This window comes from Leucopleurus acutus (genome assembly GCF_964270905.1).
Source record: "Leucopleurus acutus genome assembly, chromosome: 2".
NCBI classification, from domain to species: Eukaryota; Metazoa; Chordata; class Mammalia; order Artiodactyla; family Delphinidae; genus Leucopleurus; species Leucopleurus acutus.
In genome coordinates this window covers 84,986,316-85,008,821 of record NC_139143.1, presented here as the reverse complement: position 1 = coordinate 85,008,821, position 22,506 = coordinate 84,986,316, and the positions used below count along the sequence as shown (strand labels likewise).

At 38.9% G+C, this 22,506-nt stretch overlaps 1 protein-coding gene across 1 annotated transcript in view; it reads right to left on the bottom strand.

Moving 5' to 3' along the window:
- Positions 1 to 9,743: 9,743 nt before the first annotated feature.
- CTSS (cathepsin S) overlaps positions 9,744 to 22,506 on the bottom strand; it is a 29,270-nt gene continuing 16,507 nt past the window's right edge. The window contains exon 8 of the mRNA XM_082833638.1: positions 9,744 to 10,692. Coding sequence (XP_082689764.1) covers positions 10,593 to 10,692 — 100 coding nt within the window. The 3' untranslated portion in view covers positions 9,744 to 10,592. The remainder of the gene's footprint in view (positions 10,693 to 22,506) is intronic.

Below are 22,506 nucleotides of genomic sequence, written 5' to 3'. Positions count from 1 at the left end.
GTTTCCCCCAGTCTTGTCCAAGTCCTGCAGTCAAATCCCACTAGGCTTCAAAGTCTGATTCTTTAGGAATTCCTCCTCCCATTGCCGGACCCCCAGGTTGGGAAGCCTGACGTGGGGCTCAGAACCTTCACTCCAGTGGGTGGACTTCTGTGGTATAATTGTTCTCCAGCTAGTGAGTCACCCACCCAGTGGTTATGGGATTTGATTTTATTGTGATTGCGTCCCTCCTACCGTTTCATTGTGGCTTCTCCTTTGTCTTTGGATGTGGGGATCTTTTTTGGTGAGTTCCAGTGTCTTCCTGTGGATGACTGTTCAGCAGTTAATTGTGATTCTGGTGTTCTCGCAAGAGGGAGTCTCATATGTTTGTTTGTTTTTTTTAATTTAATTTTATTTATACAGCAGGTTTTTTTAAATTTTAATTTTATTTATTTTTTTTGTACAGCAGGTCCCTATTTGTCATCAATTTTATACACATCAGTGTATACATGTCAATCCCAATCTCCCAATTTATCACACCCCCACCCCCACGCCCCACGGCTTTCCCCCCTTGGAGTCCATACATTTGTTCTCTACATCTGTGTCTCAATTTCTGCCCTGCAAACCGGTTATCTGTACCATTTTTCTAGGTTCCACATATATGTGTTAATATATATTTGTTTTTCTTTTTCTGATTTACTTCACTCTGCATGACAGTCTCTACAAATGACCCAATTTCATTCCTTTTTATGGCTGAGTAATATTCTATTGTATATATGTACCACATCTTCTTTATCCATTCGTCTGTTGATGGGCATTTATGTTGCTTCCATGACCTGGCTATTGTAAATAGTGCTGCAATGAACATTGGGGTGCATGTGTCTTTTTGAATTATGGTTTTCTCTGGGCATATGCCCAGTAGTGGGATTGCTGGGTCACATGGTAGTTCTGTTTTTAGTTTTTTAAGGGACCTCCATACTGTTCTCCACAGTGGCTGTATCAATTTACATTCCCACCAACAGTGCAAGAGGGTTCCCTTTTCTCCACACCCTCTCCAGCATTTGTTGTTTGTAGATTTTCTGATGATGCCCATTCTAACTGGTGTGAGGTGATACCTCATTTAGTTCTGATTTGCATTTCTCTAATAATTACTGATGTTGAGCAGTTTTTCATGTGCTTACTGGACATCTGTATGTCTTCTTTGGAGAAATGTCTATTTAACTCTTCTGCCCATTTTTGGACTGGGTTGTCTGTTTTTTTAATATTGAGCTGCACGAACTGTTTATATATTTTGGAGATTAATCCTTTGTTTATTCGTTTGCAAATATTTTCTCCCATTCTGAGGGTTGTCTTTTCCTCTTGTTTGTAGTTTCCTTTGCTTTGCAAAAGCTTTTAAGTTTCATTAGGTCCCATTTGTTTATTTTTGTTTTTATTTCCATTATTCTAGGAGGTGGATCAAAAAAGATCTTGCTGTGATTTATGTCAAAGAGTGTTCTTCCTATGTTTTCCTCTAAGAGTTTTATAGTGTCTGGTCTTACATTTACATCTTAATCCATTTTGAGTTTATTTTTGTGTATGGTGTTAGGGAGTGTCCTAATTTCATTCTTTTACATGTAGCTGTCCAGTTTCCCCAGCACCACTTATTGAAGAGACTGTCTTTTCTCCATTGTATATCCTTGCCTCCTTTGTCATAGATTAGTTGACCATAGGTGCATGGGTTTATCTCTGGGCTTTCTATCCTGTTCCATTGATCTATATTTCTGTTTTTGTGCCAGTACCATATTACCTTGGTTACTGTAGCTTTGTAGTATAGTCTGAAGTCAGGGAGTCTGATTCCTCCAGCTCCTTTTTTTTCCCTCGAGACTGCTTTGGCTATTCGGGGTCTGAATAGCCCCAAAGAGTCGTATATATTTTAATGGCATTGTCCAGTGGACTCCTAGTTCTGGAATGTTTAAGTCCTCTTGTTTCTTTACCTTTTTTTTTATCCAGTTAAAAGTTTTGTCAACTTCTATGGTGTCTCCCAGACTTGCTCTTTGTTTTTGATTTGTTTGTAATTTTTTTCCTTTATTCACAGTTACAAATTTTGTCCAGAGTTTTAGCACCACACATATACTTGCTGTAGTACCTTCAAGCTAGTATTCTTTTTATTTTCTTCAAATCATCCTATATACAGTTTCCAGAGTAAGACTTTTTTTAATTTCTTTTTTGATTTAACATTTTTATTTTTATTTTTTGTGTAAACTATTTTATTTTTAAAAAAAGGCTTTTTATTTCTGTAAGTTTGAAATTACTTATGGCTAAAAATTTCTCCTTATATTACACATACAATAAAGATTTTTGTTAAATATTTCATTATTCTACTTAATAGTTCAGAGGTTCTTCACCTGGGATCCATGGATTCCTAAAGGATCCATGGATAGAATTCATAAAATCTGTGGATTTTTATGGGGAAAACAATAACATCTTTATTTTCATCAACCTCTAACTGAAAGCATTTCCTTCAATTCTGAACATAGTTCATAAAACACAGTAATATTAGCAATACTTGTAATTCTATCACCCAAAGAAAACTCAGATATTTTTGTATCACATTACAGTTTTTTCAGGTATCTTCAAATATCATTTATACTTGTCACTCTTTTAAATTTAAGATAGTTATTAACTCTTGTTATTTAATGCATTTTTAAAGAAGCATGTTTATGGTGAACTTCCTAGGATCCTTCTCAGTGATGTAAGTTGCTGAGCCAAGTGTTATTTTAGCCATGGTTGTGCCTCCGGTTTATGTAAAACACACACACGTCACTTAACCCTGTTTGTATGAAATGTCTATATCTTGAGTATATCAAGAAAAATCAAGGTGAAACCATTCTTGAAAGAAAAAAGAAACATGTTTATTACTATAGCACAAAGTTATATTTAAAATTTTTAATAACTGTATTTCAATATAATCAGCATCCTTTGTAATTCTATGTATTTTATTTTATGGACTTAAAAACATTATTCTGAGAAGGTGTCCATAGGCTTAATGAGACTGACAAAGGTTAAGAACCTATGTTTTTGTTCCATTTACAGTGCTTGAAAAATTGTGGGCAAAATAAAAATTAAAGAATAATCAACTAAACACTTTTAATTTTAATTTTATTTATTTATTTTGTCTGCATTGGGTCTTCGCTGCGGTGCACGGGCTTTCTCTAGTTGTGGCTAGTGGGGGCTACTCTTCGTTGTGGTGTGTGGGCTTCTCATTGCAGTGGCTTCTCTTGTTGCGGGGCATGGGCTGTAGGTGCACGAGCTTCAGTAGTTGCGGCACGTGGCCTCAGTAGTTGTGGCACACAGGCTTGGTTGCTCTGCGGCATGTGGGATCTTCCCAGACCAGGGATTGAACCTGTGTGCTCTGCGTTGGCAGGCAGATTCTAAACCACTGTGCCACCAGGGAAGTCCAACTAAATACTTTTTAACTACAATATTTCTCTACACTTTTGATAATATTCATATATTATTACCATGTTTTTATAGTGAGCAATTCTTGTTCTTTAAAATGTACTTTGTGGAAAGGGAACCAAAGATAGTAAAATTAGTTTAAGTTCAGTTTAATATATATTAATGACATCATCCCATACATTCTTCATGTCATAGACATGAACTTATAAAATTTAAAATTCCTGCTACCTCTTCAGAACCTGTCTACTAATCTAGAGCAGCAATCTAATTACTCATAAAAATGTGAGTAATGGAATATTTTTAAAGAAATGCAGTTTGGTTATTTTTTCAGGATGACTAATAATTTGTCCCCAAAAGATACTGGCCCATTGCTAATGATTAGGTAAAAATAATTTGAATTAGTATAATTACTGTTGATCATTAAAATAATTATTACAAAACGCTTGAAAATAGATTGTCTCTTTAGCATGTGTCTACTTTGACATTATTTATTTAAAAACATTTACTGAATCCTTTTATGTGAAAAGATACAATCTCAGGACATGAAGAACCTAATAGTTTCTTCCATTAAACTTGCCATAGTGCGCAGTGGTTAAGAATCCACCTGCCAATGCAGGGGACATGGGTTCAAGCCCTGGGATGGGAAGATCCCACGTGCCACGGAGCAACTAAGCCCGTGTGCCACAACTACTGAGCCTATGTGCCTACAGCCCATGCTCCGCAACAAAGAGAAGCCACCGCAATGGGAAGCCCACGCACCGCAATGAAGAGTAGCCCCCGCTTGCCTAAACTAGAGAAAGCCCGCGTGCAGCAACGAAGACCCAATGCAGTCAAAAATAAATAAATAAATGTATTTTTTTTTAAAAGTTGCCATAGCATGTGATGTATCGCATTGATTGATTTGTGTATATTGAAGAATCCTTGCATCCCTGGGATAAATCTCACTTGATCATGGTATATGATCCTTTTAATGTGTTCTTGGATTCTGTTTGCTAGTATTTTGTTCAGGATTTTTGCATCTGTGTTCATCAGTTATACTGGTCTATAATTTTCTTTTTTTGTGACGTCTTTTTCTGGTTTTGGTATCAGGGTGATGGTGGCTTTGTAGAATGACTTTGGGAGTGTTTCTCCCTCTGCAATTTTTTGGAAGAGTTTGAGAAGGATCAGTGTTAGCTCTTCTCTAAATGTTTGGTAGAATTCGCCTGTGAAGCCATCTGGTCCTGGAATTTTGTTTGTTGGAAGATTTTTAATCACAGTTTCAATTTCGTTACTTGTGATAGGTCTGTTTATATATATATATATTTTAAGATATATATATATTTTTAATGCTTTTCTATTTTTAAAAAATTTCTTTTATTTATTTATTTGGCTGCATCGGCTCTTTGTTGTTGCGCGCAGACCCTCCCCAGTTGTGGCGAGCGGGGGCCATTCCTCCCTGCGGTGGGTGGGCCCCCCATTGCAGTGGCCTCCCCCTTTGTGGAGCACAGGCTCCAGGCACATGGGCCTCAGTAGTTGTGTCATGCAGGCTCAGTAGTTGTGGTGCACAGGCCTAGCTGCTCCGCGGCATGTGGGATCTTCCCGGACCAGGGCTCAAACCTGTGTCCCCTGCATTAGCAGGCGGACTCTTAACTACTGCACCACCAGGGAAGCCCTGTTTATATTTTCTAATTTTTCCTGGTTCAGTCTTGGAAAACTGTACCTTTCCGAGAATTTGTCCATTTCTTCATGGTTGTCCATTTTATTGGCATATAGTTGTTTGTAGTAGTCTCTTATAATCCTTCGTATTTCTGCAGTGTCAGCTGTGATTTCTTTTCTTTTTTTTTTTGCGGGGAGAGGGGTACACGGGCCTCTCACTGTTGTGGCCTCTCCCGTTGCAGAGCACAGGCTCCGGACACGCAGGCTCAGCGGCCATGGCTCACGGGCCTAGCCGCTCCGCGGCATGTGGGATCTTCCTGGACTGGGACATGAACCCATGTCCCCTGCATTGGCAGGTGGACTCTCACTGCGCCACCAGGGAAGACCCTATCCTTGCTGCTTTTAATATTTTTTTTCAATTTAATTTTTATTAGTTTGATTAATGTGTGTCTTGGTGTGTTTTTCCTAGGGTTTATCCTGTATGGGATTCTCTGTGCTTCCTGGACTTGGGTAACTATTTCCTTTCCCAGGTTAGGGAAGTTTTTGCCTATAATCTCTGGAAATATTTTTCAGACCCTTTCTTTTTCTCTTCTTCTTCTGGGACCTCTATAATTCGAATGTTGGTGCGTTTAGTATTGTCCCAGAGGTCTCTGAGATTGTCTTCAATTCTTTTCATTATTTTTTCTTTATTTTGCTCCTCAGCAGTTATTTCCTCCATTTTGTCTTTCAGCTCACTTATTCATTCTTCTGCCTCAGTTATTCTATTATTGATTCCTTCTAGTGTATTTTTTGTTTCAGTTATTGTGTTGTTCATCTCAGTTTGTTTGTTCTTTAGTTCTTCTAGATGTTTGTTAAACATCTCTTGTATTTTCTCAATCTGTGCCTCCATTTTATTTCCGAGATTCTGGGTCATCTTTACTATCATTACTCTGAATTCTTTTTCAGGTAGATTGCCTATTTCCTCTTCATTTATTTGGTCTTGTAGGTTTTTACCTTGCTCCTTCATCTGTAACATATATTTTTTTTTGCTCTCTCATTTTTCTTTCTTTCTTTTTTTTTTCTTTTATGAGTGGGATTGTGTTCCTTTCTTCCTGGTTGTTTGGCCTGAGGCTTCCAACATTGGAGTTTGTAAGCTGTTGGGTAGAGCTGGGTCTTGGTGCTGAGGTGAGGACCTCCATGAGACCTCACTCTGATGAATAGTCCCTGGGATCTGAAGTTCTCTGTTAGTCCAGTGTTTCGGACACAGAGCTCCCACCACAGGAGCTTCGGCCCCACCCCCAGCTCATGAACCAAGATCCTGCAAGCCATGTGGGACAGCAAAAAAAAAAAAAAGAGAACAGTACCAAAGTAAAAAATAAAATTAGACTAGGAAACTAACAGATATGTTAGAAACAATATAAAAATAAAAATATAGATGAATCAAAAACCAGAAGGTAAAACAGTACCACAATAGTAAAAAAGAGGAGGAGGGGAAAAAAAAAAAGGTGGGGGGAAGGCTTGGCTCTGGAGGGCAGGGCCTAAGCAAGGGTGAGGTTTGGGTGGTGGGTGGGGCCTATGCTTGGGATCCACAAGGCTGGAAAAGGCGCTGGGGGCTGTGGGGGATAGGGCATAGGCTCAACAGGAACAGAAGGGGCCCAGGTATACCCCCCACCCCTGGTCTCAGAGGGTGGAGGAACCTCACCTGGGAGCCCAGCAGCCTTCCTGGGCTCGAGTGGGCGGGGCAAACACCATCTACTCCTCTCCTGCTCCTCCCAAAGGGCCCCTTCTGCCTGCCTCTCCTGATCTCCTCAGCCTCCCTCTTATGCCCCCAGGACCCATGCGGCCTGGAGGAGGCTGTGGAGGGAAGACCGATATCACTCATGAATATAGATGCAAAAATCCTCAACAAAATACTAACAAACAGAATCCAACAACACATTAAAAGGATCATACACCATGATCAAGTGGGATTTATCCCAGGGATGCAAGGATTCTTCAATATATGCAAATCAATCAATATGATACACCACACTAACAAATTAAGGAATAGAAACCATATGATCATCTCAATAGAGGCAGAAAAAGCTTGTGACAAAATTCAACACGCATTTATGATAAAAACTCTCCAGAAAATGGGCATAGAGGGAACCTACCTCAACATAATAAAGGCCATATATGACAAACCCACAGCAAGCATCATACTCAATGGTGAAAAACTGAAAGCATTTCCACTAAGATCAGGAACAAGACAAGGATGTCCACTCTCGCCACTCTTATTCAGCAGAGTTTTGGAAGTCCTAGCCACGGCAATCAGAAAAGAAAAAGAAATAAAAGGAATACAAATTGGAAAAGAAATAGAACTGTCACTGGTTGCAGATGACATGCTACTATACGTAGAAAATCCTAAAGATGCCACCAGAAAACTACTAGAGCTAATCAATGAATTTGGTAAGGTTTCATGATACGAAATTAATGCACAGAAATCTCTTGTATTCCTATACACTAATGATGAAAAATCTGAAAGAGAAATTAAGGAAACAATCCCATTTACCATCGCAACAAAAAGAATAAAATACCTAGGAATAAACCCACCTAAGGAAGTGAAAGACTTGTTCTCAGAAAACTATAAAACACTGATGAAAGAAATCAAAGATGACCTAAACGGATGGAGAAATATACCATGTTCTTGGATTGGAAGAGTCAGTATTGTGAAAATGACTATACTACCCAATGCAATCCCTATCAAACCATGGCATGCTTCACAGAATTCTTTAGTATTCTTCATAGAATTAGAACAAAAAATTTTACAATTCGTATGGAAACACAAAAGACCCCGAATAGCCAAAGCAATCTTGAGAAAGAAAAACAGAATTGGAGGAATCAGGCTCCCCAACTTCAAACTAGACCACAAAGCTACAGTAATCAAGACAGTATGGTACTGGTACAGAAACAGAAATATAGATCAATGGTACAGGATAGAATGTCCAGAGATAAACCCATGCACATATGGTCACCTAATTTATGACAAAGGAGGCATGAACACACAATGGAGAAAAGATAGCCTCTTCAATAAGTGGTGCTGGGAAAACGGGACAGCTACATGTAAAAGAATGAAATTAGAACACTTCCTAACACCATACACAAAAATAAACTCAAAATGGATTAAAGGCCTAAATGTAAGACTGGACACTATAAAACTTAGAGGAAAACACAGAAAAAACACTCTTTGACATAAATCACAGCAAGATCTTTTTTGACCCACCTCCTAGAGTAATGGAAATAAAAACAAAAAATAAACGAATGGGACCTCATGAAACTTAAAAGCTTTTGCACAGCAAAGGAAACCATAAACAAGACAAAAGACAACCCTCAGAATGGGAGAAAATATTTGCAAATGAAACAACAGACAAAGGATTAATCTCCAAAATATACAAACAGCTCATGGAGCTCAATATCAAAAAAACAAACAATCCAATTAAAAAATGGGTGGAAGTCCTAAATAGACATTTCACCAAGGAAGACATACAGATGGCCAAGAGGCACATGAAAAGATGCTCAGCATCACTAATTATTAGAGAAATGCAATTCAAACCTGCAATGAGGTATCACCTCACGCCGGTCAGATGGCCATTATAAAAAAATCTAGAAACAATAAATGCTGGAAAGCGTGTGGTGAAAAGGGAATCCTCCTGCACTGTTTGTGAGAATGTAAATTGATACAACCGCTATGGAAAACAGTATGGAGCTTCCTTTAAAAACTAAAAATAGAACTACCATATGACCCAGCAATCCCACTACTGGGCATATACCCAGAGAAAACCATAATTCAAAAAGAGACATGCACCCCGATGTTCATTGCAGCACTATTTACAATAGCCAGGACATGGAACTAACCTAAATGTCCATCAACAGATGAATGGATAAAGAAGATGTGGCGCATATATACAATGGAATATTACTCAGCCATAAAAAGAAATGAAATTGAGTTATTTGTAGTGAGGTGGATGGACCTAGAGTCTGTCATACAGAGTGAAGTAAGTCAGAAAGAGAAAAACAAATACCATATGCTAATGCATATATATGGAATATAAAAAAAAAAGGTACTGATGAACCTAGTTGCAGGGCAGGAATAAAGATGTAGACATTGATAATGGACTTGAGGACACGGGGTGGGAGGGGGAAGCTGGGGCGAAGTGAGAGTAGCATTGACATATATGCACTACCAAATGTAAAATAGTTAGCTAGTGGGAAGAAGCAGCATAGCACAGGGAAATCAGCTCAGTGCTTTGCAATGTCCTAGAGGAGTGGGATAGGGAGGGTGGGAGGGAGGTTCAAGAGAGTGGGAATATGGGGACATATGTATGCATATGGCTGATTCATTTTGGTGTACAACAGAAACTAACAGTATTGTGAAGCAATTATACTCCGTTAAAGATCTATTAAAAGAAAAAAAGTTGTCATAGCATATCACCAGCATACTACAATTTATATTCTCATGATAGATTATAATAGTTACCTACGAATAAGAAAAGAATGGTATGTGGTTGATCTTGGGTGGCCTCGGCCTGCAGCAGCTTGATGCAGGGTTTTGGTTCCAGGCCTGTGATTGAGGTCCGGTCTCGGCGGTGAGAGCACCGAATCCTAGGCACTAGATCAGTGGTCAGTGAAAGGCCCGGGCCCTGCGCCGTTGCAGAAAAGGAATTCCCACAAAGATGGAAAGTAGTGAAACAAGTATTTATTTGCAGAAAAAAGTGCAGTACGTGTGGATAGACACACGAGCGGGCTCAGAAAGAGTCGTGCCCTGGTGGCAGTTTAAATCACTTATATGGGGCATTTTTTCCAGGTTTCCTTAGGCCAATCATTTTGATTTGCCTGATTCAAAGTCTGAATTTGGTATAGCTCAGGATTTTCCCATGTGTGCATGCACATCTCTTAGCCAAGATGGATTCTACCGAAGAGGCCTATGGGTAGATTTGGCCACTTGGCATCACTCTCCTTTTGACCTCCAAGGAGCCTTTCTGCGCATGTGTAGTGGGGGGGGGTCTCCTGACTTCAGGAATGAGAAATATGTGGTCTCTTATCTTCTATCTGGGCAGGGCCCAGACTCCTCTCTCAATTGTCCTGTTATTCCCATGTCGGAGTATCAGTCCACAAGGAAAGAACTCAAACTATTTGCCCTGGGGGCCCATCTGTCTCCTGCCTCATGGTAATGATACAAAGTTGAAAAGGCAGTTATTTATTAAGCATCTATATGCCATCGAGGTTCAGCAGGATATCATGGGACTTAAAAGGACAAATAAAATAAGACAATGAAAAACATGACAGATTATCTCAGGTTGACCAATTTTCATACAGTTATATCTATAGTACATTATTAATTTACTTAGCAAACTTTTCCCCAAGATCTGCAAAGTTAAAAAAGTAGATGAATCAAACTATATTTTCTGTTAGTACAGTAAATATACATTGATCATGACACACATTTCTACTGGTTACAGCAGGTAAAATTAAATTGTGAGAAAGTGTTTCTTCTTTCTCGAATTGTTATAAAACAAAGAGGTCCTCTAGATTTCCGGGTAAGAGGGATAACTAGCAATCCCACAGTGATTTCCACTATTTCTTGCCATCCGTATATATCCTTGGTCACCAAAGTTGAGGCCCCAGCTTTAGAAAAAGAAGTAACACAAAATTACAAATGAATATAATCAAATCACATTATCAACTTTTTATCTCTTAGATTGCTTTTCTCCTAAAGAGATTATATATGAAAAGCTGTAAAACAAAGTTAGAACAAAATAATATAATAATTTCCCCAGGGCTTTTAGGCAATTTTCAGAGGATGGTTTGGTAGGTTTTAATGCTATATTAATGAATAGATTTAATACCTAAGGAAAACAATATAAGCTCCATCCTAAACCTTTAAATCCTCCTACTTCTGCAGGGAAAGAGTTTTATTATCCTTTCCAAGACCCCATCTTTAAGTGTTTTTGCATAATAGGATCATAGGTGATGATTCCCTGTCAAACTTCAATTTCTTTAGAGAGTGTCAATTAAGAAAGATTTTTGAGAGACCACTATGGAAAAGGCGCAGGGCAGGGGATTCTCAAAAAGAGAGCTCTCAAACACCTTTTTTTTTTTTTTTTTTTTTTTGCGGTACGCGGGCCTCTCCCTGTTGTGGCCTCTCCCATTGTGGAGCACAGGCTCCGGACGCGCAAGCTCAGCGGCCGGGCCCAGCCGCTCTGCAGCATGTGGGATCTTCCCCGACGAGGGCACGAACCCATGTCCCCTGCATCTGCAGGCGGATTCTCAACCACTGCGCCACCAGGGAAGCCCTCAAACACCTTTTTGACCTGGAAGTGGAGCTGAGATAAGGTAAGACTTGCTCATAGTTAAAGCTGTAAAAAATGGAATATGCTACCTTGGGAAAAGATGAGCTCCGTGGCACTGGAAGTGTTCAATTAGAGATGTACATAATTTGTCAGAGATGTTGCAGGGGGAATTCATGGGTCAGATAAGGGTTAGAGGAGATCAGTGGTTCCTCACTTTTTCATTTCATGGACTTTGAGAATTTCAAAAAATTTTGCAGATTGACATAAAGTTACCAGTTTTTAAGTTAGCAAGTACAGACATTAAAAAAACCAAAACCCTTTATTATCACCATCAAATTGTAAAAGAAAGGACATGTTAACACCAAAAACAAAACTTAAGAGGACATAACCTCTAATTTAAGTATAGTCCTTTGAGACAAATAAATTTAGATTTATGAAAGATTTACCAAAATATTCTTTTTTCTCCCTTTTTCACATACTAGTGAAAAAATTGACAAAATTCTTGTAAGAGAAATGACTTGTGAAGTTTTTTATGATTCTGAGATTTTATAATTGTAGGTGTACAAATAATTATAATATGAGGCAGAATTCATATTCTGTATGAATTGTGCTATAACTAGTATACAAATAAAAGCATGAAATACTGTGTTGGTATTTGGAGAGCAACAGGAAATTTAGTTGAAGGGAAAACAACATCTTTAGGGGAGTAGTGTGAAAAGAAGATAGAAAGTTGGTTTGGGGCCGTATTGTGCGGAGCTTAGAACAGCAGACTGAGGAACTTGTTTAAGTCCATAGGCAGAGGGAAGCCATTGCAAACTTTTGCTCAGGACTCAAAGGAAGGTTGTGTTTTTGCATGCAGTGGAGAAACTAAGAAATGCTGGACTATTGGAAGAAGACAAGTGGCATAATTTAAAATAACTGTGCTTCAATAGGCCTTAAATGTTCTATGTATCAGCCATTCACTGGACTCTTCTGGTCTTATTTGTCTCTCTCTTGTACCATTTAACACAGTTGTCTACTCTCACCTCACTTCTCTCTTGGCTTTAAGATACTACTGTGTCCTGATTTTCTCTTCTCTCTATGGTCACTCTTTCTTAAACTCTCTTATGGGCTCCCTTCTTTTTCTTTTTTTGGCCGCACCAAGCGTCTTATGGGATTGACCAGCAATTGAACCAGGGCCCTCAGCAGTGAAAGTGCCAAGTCCTAACCACTGGACCTCCAGGGAATTCCCTGGGCTCCTTTTTTTGATTCCTTTCATTTATTGCCACTCCCCTGCTCAAAATCCTTTAATGCCTCACCAACACCTTGAGAATCAAATCCAAACTCCGCTGTCACCTCTCATCAATGGATGTGCAGTGCTTTTTTAGTATCCAGTTTGATAAGCAAAAGCAATAATAAATTCTGGCTAAGCTATTATTATTAATATCAATAGCCACCACTTATTGAGCACTTACTCTGTGCTAAGCAGCTTAACATATATTATCTCATTTAATCATCATCCTGTGAGGTAGGCATTATCTTCTTTTTACTAAAGAGAAAAACTGGCAGAGGTAAAGTGGCTTGCCCAAAGTCACACAGATGGTTAATTGTGAATCAAGGGTTCAAATCTAGGGTTGTTTTATTCCAAAGCCTACTCTAACTTTTATACTCTCTTCCTGTGAGAGAGGTAGTATGGGGAATGAAATTCAAACTAGAACATCCAGGATCTTATATAATTAGTATATTGCTATATCTTACTATATAGTTATTTCACTGACTAAAAACAAGGTAAAAAATTTTAGATAAGCTGAGTTTAGACTTAAGTTCTGGTAATGAAAGTTGAATTGAGGCTCTTAGGAGTAGTAATATGAACTCAGTCAGTGAGAGCTAGGAGTCCTAGATCCCACTCAGTATCTGGACAAGATCAACTGTCCCAAACTTTGTAGATCCCAGACTTCTTTTTTGGCGGAGTACTGCTAACCCTCCTTTTAAAAATACAGCTGATTAAAAATCTCAAGCTAAAAAAATATTTGAGGACAAATTCTTGTCTTCAGAACTGTTCAAGGTCAGTTCCAAATGCTCATTCCAGTCCTTACCAAGTTGTTTATTTTTATCAACTCTATAGCCCTTTCACTCAAACTGTTCAATTCTGGGCAAGTTTCTTAACTCTCTCAGTATCAGGAGTTTCCTATTCTGTGTTATGGGGATAAAATGCTATCTCATAGATTACCTTAAAAATTAAATGAGAAAATGTATTTAAAGTGCTTGCACACACACACACAAAAAAATAAAGTGCTTGCACAGTGTCTGTAGTAAATGCTCAACAAGTAGAGGTAGCTATTTTTGTTCTTATCCGAGTATAAGTCCATCTGATTTGACTCAAGTAGAGTCCATCCCCTTTAAAAGTATGTAGTGTTTTTCTAGGGTGACCAACAGTTCCACTTTCCCTAGGATTGTCCTGGTTTTAAAAATAAAGTCCTATGGCCTGGGAAACCCCTTAGTCAGTGACAAAGTAAGACGGTTTGTCCCCCTACCTTCTCCCTGCATATTATAGACTACTAACTTATTAGATATTCCTTCTAAAATATATGCCAATTTCCTTTGTAATAAATTGCAGCCTTGAACTTCTTAGGCTGTGCCAGACACTATTCTAGGCGTTAGGATTATGGAAGTAAACAAGGTAGACAAAGTCTTTTTGAAGCCTATGCATTCTATATGGGAAACATATAATAAACAAAGAAATACGTAATATGATATGATATGATATGATAAGTACTATAAAGAAAAATAAAGAGTAAGGGATACAGAGTGTTGGGAATCCGGGCTACATTTTAAAAAATTTTTTTATTTATTTTATTTTATTTTATTATTTGGCCAATGCCGTGTGGCTTGCAGGATCTTAGTTCCCCAACCAGGGATCGAACCAGGGCCCAGCAGTGAAAGCGCAGAGTTCAAACCACTGGACCGCCAGGGAAGTCCCCAGGGCTACATTTTAGATGATGTAGTCAGGGGATGCTTATCTGAGGAAATACTTGAGCAAAGACCTAAGTAAACTGAAGATGCAAAAATCTGAGAAAAGAGTTGGGAATCAGCTTGGTGTGTCTGGGAAACAACAACAAGGCTAGTGTACCTAGATATCAGTGAGAGAGGGGAAAGCAATTGGAGAGGTGGTTGGAGAGGCAGGCTGAAACCAGATAATGTCCCACTTTTAACACATGTGGGTCTTATTCTGAGTGTGAAGGAAAGCCATTAGAGGGTTTGGAGTAGGAGAGTAATAACATCTGCTTTCTGATTTAAAAAAGCTCATTCTGGCTACAGTGTAGAGGATTGACTACAGGCAAACAAGAGGGAAAGTGATTATCAGTTGGGAGATATACTGCAATAGACAAAGAGAGATGGACAGTGGCCTGAACTAGAGTGGTAACAGTAGAGATACTGAGAAGTGATAAGGTTTGGGATAATTTAATGATGGTAGAAATGACAGGATTTGCTGATGGTTTAGATGTAGGGTATCATATGAAGAAAGAAGAGATGGCTCCAATGTTTTTTGGCCTGGGGTAAGTGCTGTTGGCATTTACTAAGATGGGGAAAATTGGGGCAGTAGCAGGGAGTCAAGAGTTCTATTTTGAACATGTTAAGTTAAAGAGACCTATAGACACACAGCTGGTAGACTGCTGGACATGGAATCTGGAGCTCAGGGGAGAGATTAGGGCTAAAGATACAAAGGTGAGAGTCATCAGCACATACCTGGTGTTTAAAACCATGAGACTAAATGAGATTACTTAAGGAGTGAGCCTAGAGAGAGGGGGAACTGAGGCCTGGGGAAGTCTAATATTTATAAGCAAGAAGTAATAAAAGGAACTAAGGAACTCAGGAGACTGAGAAGTAAGTAGAGCAGGAAGAAAACCAGGAGAATGTGGTCCCCTGAAAGTCGAATAAAGAGTGTTTCCGAAAGGAGAGAGTAATTATATATCAAATGTTAAGAGGACAGGTAAGGTGAGACTTTGAAAACTGTTTAATGAGGCAAGATGGAAGTGAGTGGCAATCTAGGCAAGAGTGATTTCAGTGAAGTGGTGTAATAAATACCTGTTCTGAGTTATAAACCAATATGCACATTCTTAATCTCTTTATAGAGAAATCTCTAAGGAAAACCACTAGGCTATAACTTTTTTCTTTTTACATCATTTTTTCAGCCTTAGATTCCATGGAGAAGAGGCAGTATGTATTAATTTAATATAAATTCCTACAATGTTTAGTATAAAACAGTTACCCTAACTCTACTTTAGGATCAGGCTCAGGCTTCCCTGGTGGCACAGTGGTTAAGAATCCACCTGCCAGACTCTGGGAGGGCTCACGCCAAGGAGTACTTCCCAGAACTTCTGCTGCCAGTGTCCTTGTCCCTGCGGTGAGCCACAGCCACCCCCTGCCTCTGCAGGAGACCCTCCAACACTAGTAGGCTACAGGGTGAGAAGAAGCAAGAAGAACTACAATCCTGCAGCCTGTGGAACAAAAACCACATTCACAGAAAGATAGGCAAGATGAAAAGGCAGAAGGCTATATACCAGATGAAGGAACAAGATAAAACCCCAGAAAAACAACTAAATGAAATGGAGATAGGAAACCTTCCAGAAAAAGAATTCAGAACAATGATAGTAAAGATGATCCAGGACCTTGGAAACAGAATGGAGGCAAAGATCGAGAAGATGCAAGAAATGTTTAACAAAGACCTAGAAGAATTAAAGAACAAACAAACAGAGATGAACAATACAATAACTGAAATGAAAACTACACTAGAAGGTATCAATAGCAGAATAACTGAGGCAGAAGAACGGATAAGTGACCTAGAAGACAGAATGGTGGAATTCACTGCTGCGGAACAGAATAAAGAAAAAAGAATGAAAAGAAATGAAGACAGCCTAAGAGACCTCTGGGACAACATTAAATGCAACAACATTCACATTATAGGGGTCCCAGAAGGAGAAGAGAGAGAGAAAGGACCCAAGAAAATATTTGAAGAGATTATAGTCGAAAACTTCCCTAACATGGAAGGAAATAGCCACCCAAGTCCAGGAAGCGCAGTGAGTCCCATACAGGATAAACCCAAGGAGAAACACACTGAGACACATAGTAATCAAATTGGCAAAAATTAAAGACAAAGAAAAATTATTGAAAGCAGCAAGGGAAAAATGACAAATAACATACAAGGGAACTCCCATAAGGTTAACAGCTGATTTCTCAGCAGAAACTCTACAAGCCAGAAGGGAGTGGCATGACATATTTAAAGTGATGAAAGGAAAGAAACTACAACCAAGATTACTCTACCTGGCAAGGATCTTATTCAGATTCGATGGAGAAATCAAAATCTTCACAGACAAGCAAAAGCTAAGAGAATTCAGCGCCACCAAACCAGCTCTATAACAAATGCTAAAGGAACTTCTCTAAGTGGGAAACACAAGAAAAGAAAAGGACCTACAAAAACAAACCCAAAACAATTAAGAAAATGGTCATAGGAACATACCTATCAATAATTACCTTAAACGTAAATGGATTAAATGCTCCAACCAAAAGACACAGCCTTGCTGAATGGATACAAAAACAAGACCCATCTATATGCTGTCTACAAGAGACCCACTTCAGACCTAGGGACACATACAGACTGAAAGTGAAGGGATGGAAAAAGATATTCCATGCAAATGGAAATCAAAAGAAAGCTAGAGTAGCAATACTCATATCAGATAAAATAGACTTTAAAATAATGAATGTTACAAGAGACAAGGAAGGACACTACATAATGATCAAGGGATCAATCCAAGAACAAGATATACCAATTATAAATATATATGCACCCAACATAGGAGCACCTCAATACATAAGGCAACTGCTAACAGCTCTAAAAGAGGAAATCAACAGTAACACAATAATAGTGGGGGACTTTAACACCTCACTTACACCAATGGACAGATCATCCAAAATGAAAATAAATAAGGAAACAGAAGCTTTAAATGACACAATAGACCAGGTAGATTTAATTGATATTTATAGGACATTCCATTCAAAAACAGCAGATTACACTTTCTTCTCAAGTGTGCATGGAACATTCTCCAGGATAGATCACATCTTGGGTCACAAATCAAGCCTCAGTAAATTTAAGAAAATTGAAATCATATCAAGCATCTTTTCTGACCACAACGCTATGAGATTAGAAATGAATTACAGGGAGAAAAATGTAAAAAAACACAAACACATGGAGGCTAAACAATACGTTACTAAATAACCAAGAGATCACTGAAGAAATCAAGGAGGAAATCAAAAAATACCTAGAGACAACTGACAATGAAAACACGATGATCCAAAACCTATGGGATGTGTCAAGAGCAGTTCTAAGAGGAAAATTTATAGCTATACAAGCCTACCTCAAGAAACAAGAAAAACCTCAAATAAACAATCTAACCTTACACCTAAAGGAACTAGAGAGAGAAGAACAAACAAAACCCAAAGTTAGCAGAAGGAAAGAAATCATAAAGATCAGAGCGGAAATAAATGAAATAGAAACAAAGAAAGCAATAGCAAAGATCAATAAAACTAAAAGCTGGTTCTTTGAAAAGATAAACAAAATTGATAAACTATTAGCCAGACTCATCAAGAAAAGAGGGAGAGGACTCAAATCAATAAAATTAGAAATGAAAAAGGAGAAATTACAACAGACACCACAGAAATACAAAGCATCCTGAGAGACTACTACAAGCAACTCTATGCCCATAAAATGGACAACCTGAAAGAAATGGACAAATTCTTAGAAAGGTATAGCCTTCCTAGACTGAACCAGAAGAAACAGAAAATATGAACAGACCAATCACAAGTAATGAAATTGAAACTGTGATTAAAAATCTTCCAACAAAGAAAAGTCCAGGACTAGATGGTTTCACAGGTGAATTCTATCAAACATTTAGAGAAGAGCTAACACCCATCCTTCTCAAACTCTTCCAAAAAATTGCAGAGGAAGGCACACTCCCAAACACATTCTATGAGGCCACCATCACCCTGATACCAAAAGCAGACAAAGATACTACAAAAAAAGAAAATTACAGACCAATATCACTGATGAATATAGATGCAAAAATCCTCAACAAAATACTAGCAAACAGAATCCAACAACACATTAAAAGGATCATACACCATGATCAAGTGGGATTTATCCCAGGGATGCAAGGATTCTTCAATATACACAAATCAATCAATGTGATACCCCATATTAACAAACTGAAGAATAAAAACCATATGATCGGGCTTCCCTGGTGGTGCAGTGGTTGAGAGTCCGCCTGCTCATGCTGGGGACACGGGTTCTGCCCCGGTCCGGGAAGATCCCACATGCCGCAGAGCGGCTGGGCCCGTGAGCCATGGCCGCTGAGCCTGCGCGTCCGGAGCCTGTGCTCCACAACAGGAGAGGCCGCAACAGTGAGAGGCCCATGTACCGCAAAAAAAAACAACAACATATGATCATCTCAATAGATGCAGAAAAGGCTTTTGACAAAATTCAACACTGATTTATGAAGAAAACTCTCCAGAAAGTGGGCATAGAGGGAACCTACCCCAACATAATAAAGGGCATATACGACAAACACATAGCAAACATCATTCTCAATGGTAAAAAACTGAAAGCATTTCCTCTAAGATCAGGAACGAGACAAGGATGTCCACTCTCACCACTATTATTCAACATGGTTTTGGAAGTCCTAGCCACGGCAATCAGAGAAGAAAAAGAAACAAAAGGAATACAAATTGGAAAAGAAGAAATAAAACTGTCACTGTTAGCAGATGATATGATACTATATATAGAGAATCCTTAAGATGCCACCAGAAAACTACTAGAGCTAATCAATGAATTTGGTAAAGTTGCAGGATACAAAATTAATGCACAGAAATCTCTTGCATTCCTATACACTAATGATGAAAAATCTGAAAGAGAAATTAAGGAAACACTCCCATTTACCATTGCAACAATAAGAATAAAATACCTAGGAATAAACCTACCTAGGGAGACAAAAGACCTCTATGCAGAAAACTATAAGACACTGACGAAAGAAATTAAAGATGATACCAAAGATGGAGAGATATATACCATGTTCTTGGATTGGAAGAATCAATATTGTGAAAATGACTATACTACCCAAAGCAATCTACAGATTCAATGCAATCCCTATGAAATTACCAATGGCATTTTTTACGGAACTAGAACAAAAAATCTTAAAATTTGTATGGAGACACAAAAGACCCCGAATAGCCAAAGCAATCTTGAGAAAGAAAAACGGAGCTGGAGGAATCAGACTCCCTGACTTCAGACTATACTACAAAGCTACAGTAATCAAGACAATATGGTATTGGCACAAAAACAGAAACATATATCAATGGAACAAGATAGAAAGCCCAGAGATAAACCCATGCACCTATGGTCAATTAATCTATGACAAAGGAGGCAAGGATATACAATGGAGAAAAGACAGTCTCTTCAATAAGTGGTGCTGGGAAAACTGGACAGCTACATGTAAAGAATGAAATTAGGACACTCCCTAACACCATACACAAAAATAAAATCAAAATGGATTAGAGACCTAAATGTAAGACTGGACACTATAAAACTCTTAGAGGAAAACATAGGAAGAACATTCTTTGACATAAATCACAGCAAGATCTTTTTTTGGTCCACCTCCTAGAGTAATGGAAATAAAAACAAAAATAAACAAATGGGACCTAATGAAACTTAAAAGCTTTTGCACTGGGGCTTCCCTCGTGGCGCAGTGGTTGAGAGTCTGCCTGCTAATGCAGGGGACACGGGTTCGAGCCCTGGTCTGCAGGGCTGCAACAAGAGAGGCTGCGATAGTGAGAGGCCCACGCACCGCGATGAAGAGTGGGCCCCACTTGCCACAACTAGAGAAAGCCCTCGCACAGAAATGAAGACTGAACACAGCAAATATAAATAAATAAATTAATAAACTCCTACCCACAACATCTTCTTAAAAAAACAACAACAAAAGAAACAAAAAAACCCTGCTGGGTCCATACAGCGTGATTCACTTTAAAAAAAAAAAAAGAAAAAAGCTTTTGCACAGCAAAGGAAACCATAAACAAGACGAAAAGACAACCCTCAGAATGGGAGAAAATATTTGCAAACGAATCAACGGACAAAGCATTTATCTCCAAAATATATAAACAGTTTGTGCAGCTCAATATTAAAAAACAAACAACCCGATCCAAAAATGGGCAAAAGACCTAAATAGACATTTCACCAAAGAAGACATACAGATGGCCAAGAAGCACATGAAAAGCTGCTCAACATCACTAATTATTAGAGAAATGCAAATCAAAACTACAATGAGGTATCACCTCACACCAGTTAGAATAGGCATCATCAGAAAATCTACAAACAACAAATGCTGGAGAGGGTGTGGAGAAAAGGGAACCCTCTTGCACTGTTGGTGGGAATGTAAATTGATACAGCCACTCTGGAGAACAGCATGGAGGTTCCTTAAAAAACTAAAAATAGAATTATCATATGATCCAGCAATCCCACTACTGGGCATATACCCAGAGAAAACCATAATTCAAAAAGACACATGCACCCCAATGTTCATTGCAGCACTGTTTACAATAGCCAGGTCATGGAAGCAACCTAGATGTCCATCGACAGATGAATGGATACAGAAGATGTGATACATATATACAATGGAATACTACTCAGCCATAAAAAGGAACGAAATTGAGTCATTTGTTTAGACGTGGATGGATCTAGAGACTGTCATACAGAGTGAAGTAAGTCAGAAAGAGAAAAACAAATACCGTATATTAACGCATGTATGTGTAACCTAGGAAAATGGTACAGATGAACTGGTTTGCAGGGCAGAAGCTGAGACACAGAAGTAGAGAACAAACGTATGGACACCAAAGGGGGAAAGCGGCGGGGGGGTGGGGATGGTGGTGTGATGAATTGGGCGATTCGGATTGACATGTATACACTGATGTGTATAAAACTGATGACTAATAAGAACCTGCTGTATAAAAAAATAAATACAATTAAATTTAAAAATTAAGAAAAAAAAAGAATCCACCTGCCAATGCAGGGGACACAGGTTCCAGCCCTGGTCCAGGAAGATCCCACATGCCGCCGAGCAACTAGGCCCGTGCACCACAACTACTGAGCCTGCGCTCTAGAGCCTGTGAACCACAACTACTGAGCCCACGTGCCGCAACTACTGAAGCCCGCGCACCTAGAGCCCGTGCTCCGCAACAAGAGAAGCCACTGCAATGAGAAGCCCGCTCACCCCAGCGAAGAGTAGCCCCCGCTCGCCACAACTAGAGAAAAGGCCGCGTGCAGCAACAAAGACCCAACACAGCCAAAAAAAAAAAAAAAAAAAATCAGGCTCTCTTGAAAGATCATTCAACAGTTTTCAGTGAAGGAAAATGGAGTATGTTCTTTCTTCTAACTTATATTTTAATAACTTAATGCCACTTATGGATGAAGAAGAGTCATTTCTGTACCCACCCCCAACTCAATCCATCAACTTACCGCATGACCTAGAGGCCCATCTATTTTGCAACTGTTTATTTTAGAGAGTTCACCAGATATTGCTTAAAGGTGTCCTGGGTGCTTACTTAGTTTTTTGGTGTGTGTGTTTGCATGCATGAATGTGTATTTGTGTTTGCATGCATGCGTGTGTGTGTGTGTGTGTGTGTGTGTGTGTGTGTTTAAGGTTCTAATGGGCACATAGTTAATACCTTTAATATTTTTTCCTCAGGCCAAAGTTGTCTCATGCCCAGTAACTGTGGAGCCTTCATTACTCATTGACCTGTATGTTAAATTAAACTCCTCCCTTTTTTTTGCAAAGACAATCTTGGCCCATCTTGTGGGCAGTCCCTTAGACTGGGGTGGCCTTCTGACCAAGTTTAGGCTCCTAAACTTTTCTAAGTACATAGCAGTTGTATCTCTAGCTCAGCTAGCTTTCTAAATTTATAGATCTGCCCATCAGTGAAACATAGACTATCCAAATACTTAAGGATCTTCTCAGATAGTTTAACCTCAAAATCTCTACTGCCTAATATTTAGGGAGATGTTCCTGAAAAATATGTAGTTCATCATTCCTCACTTAGATGCTCTAGTTTTATTCCTGAATTAAGT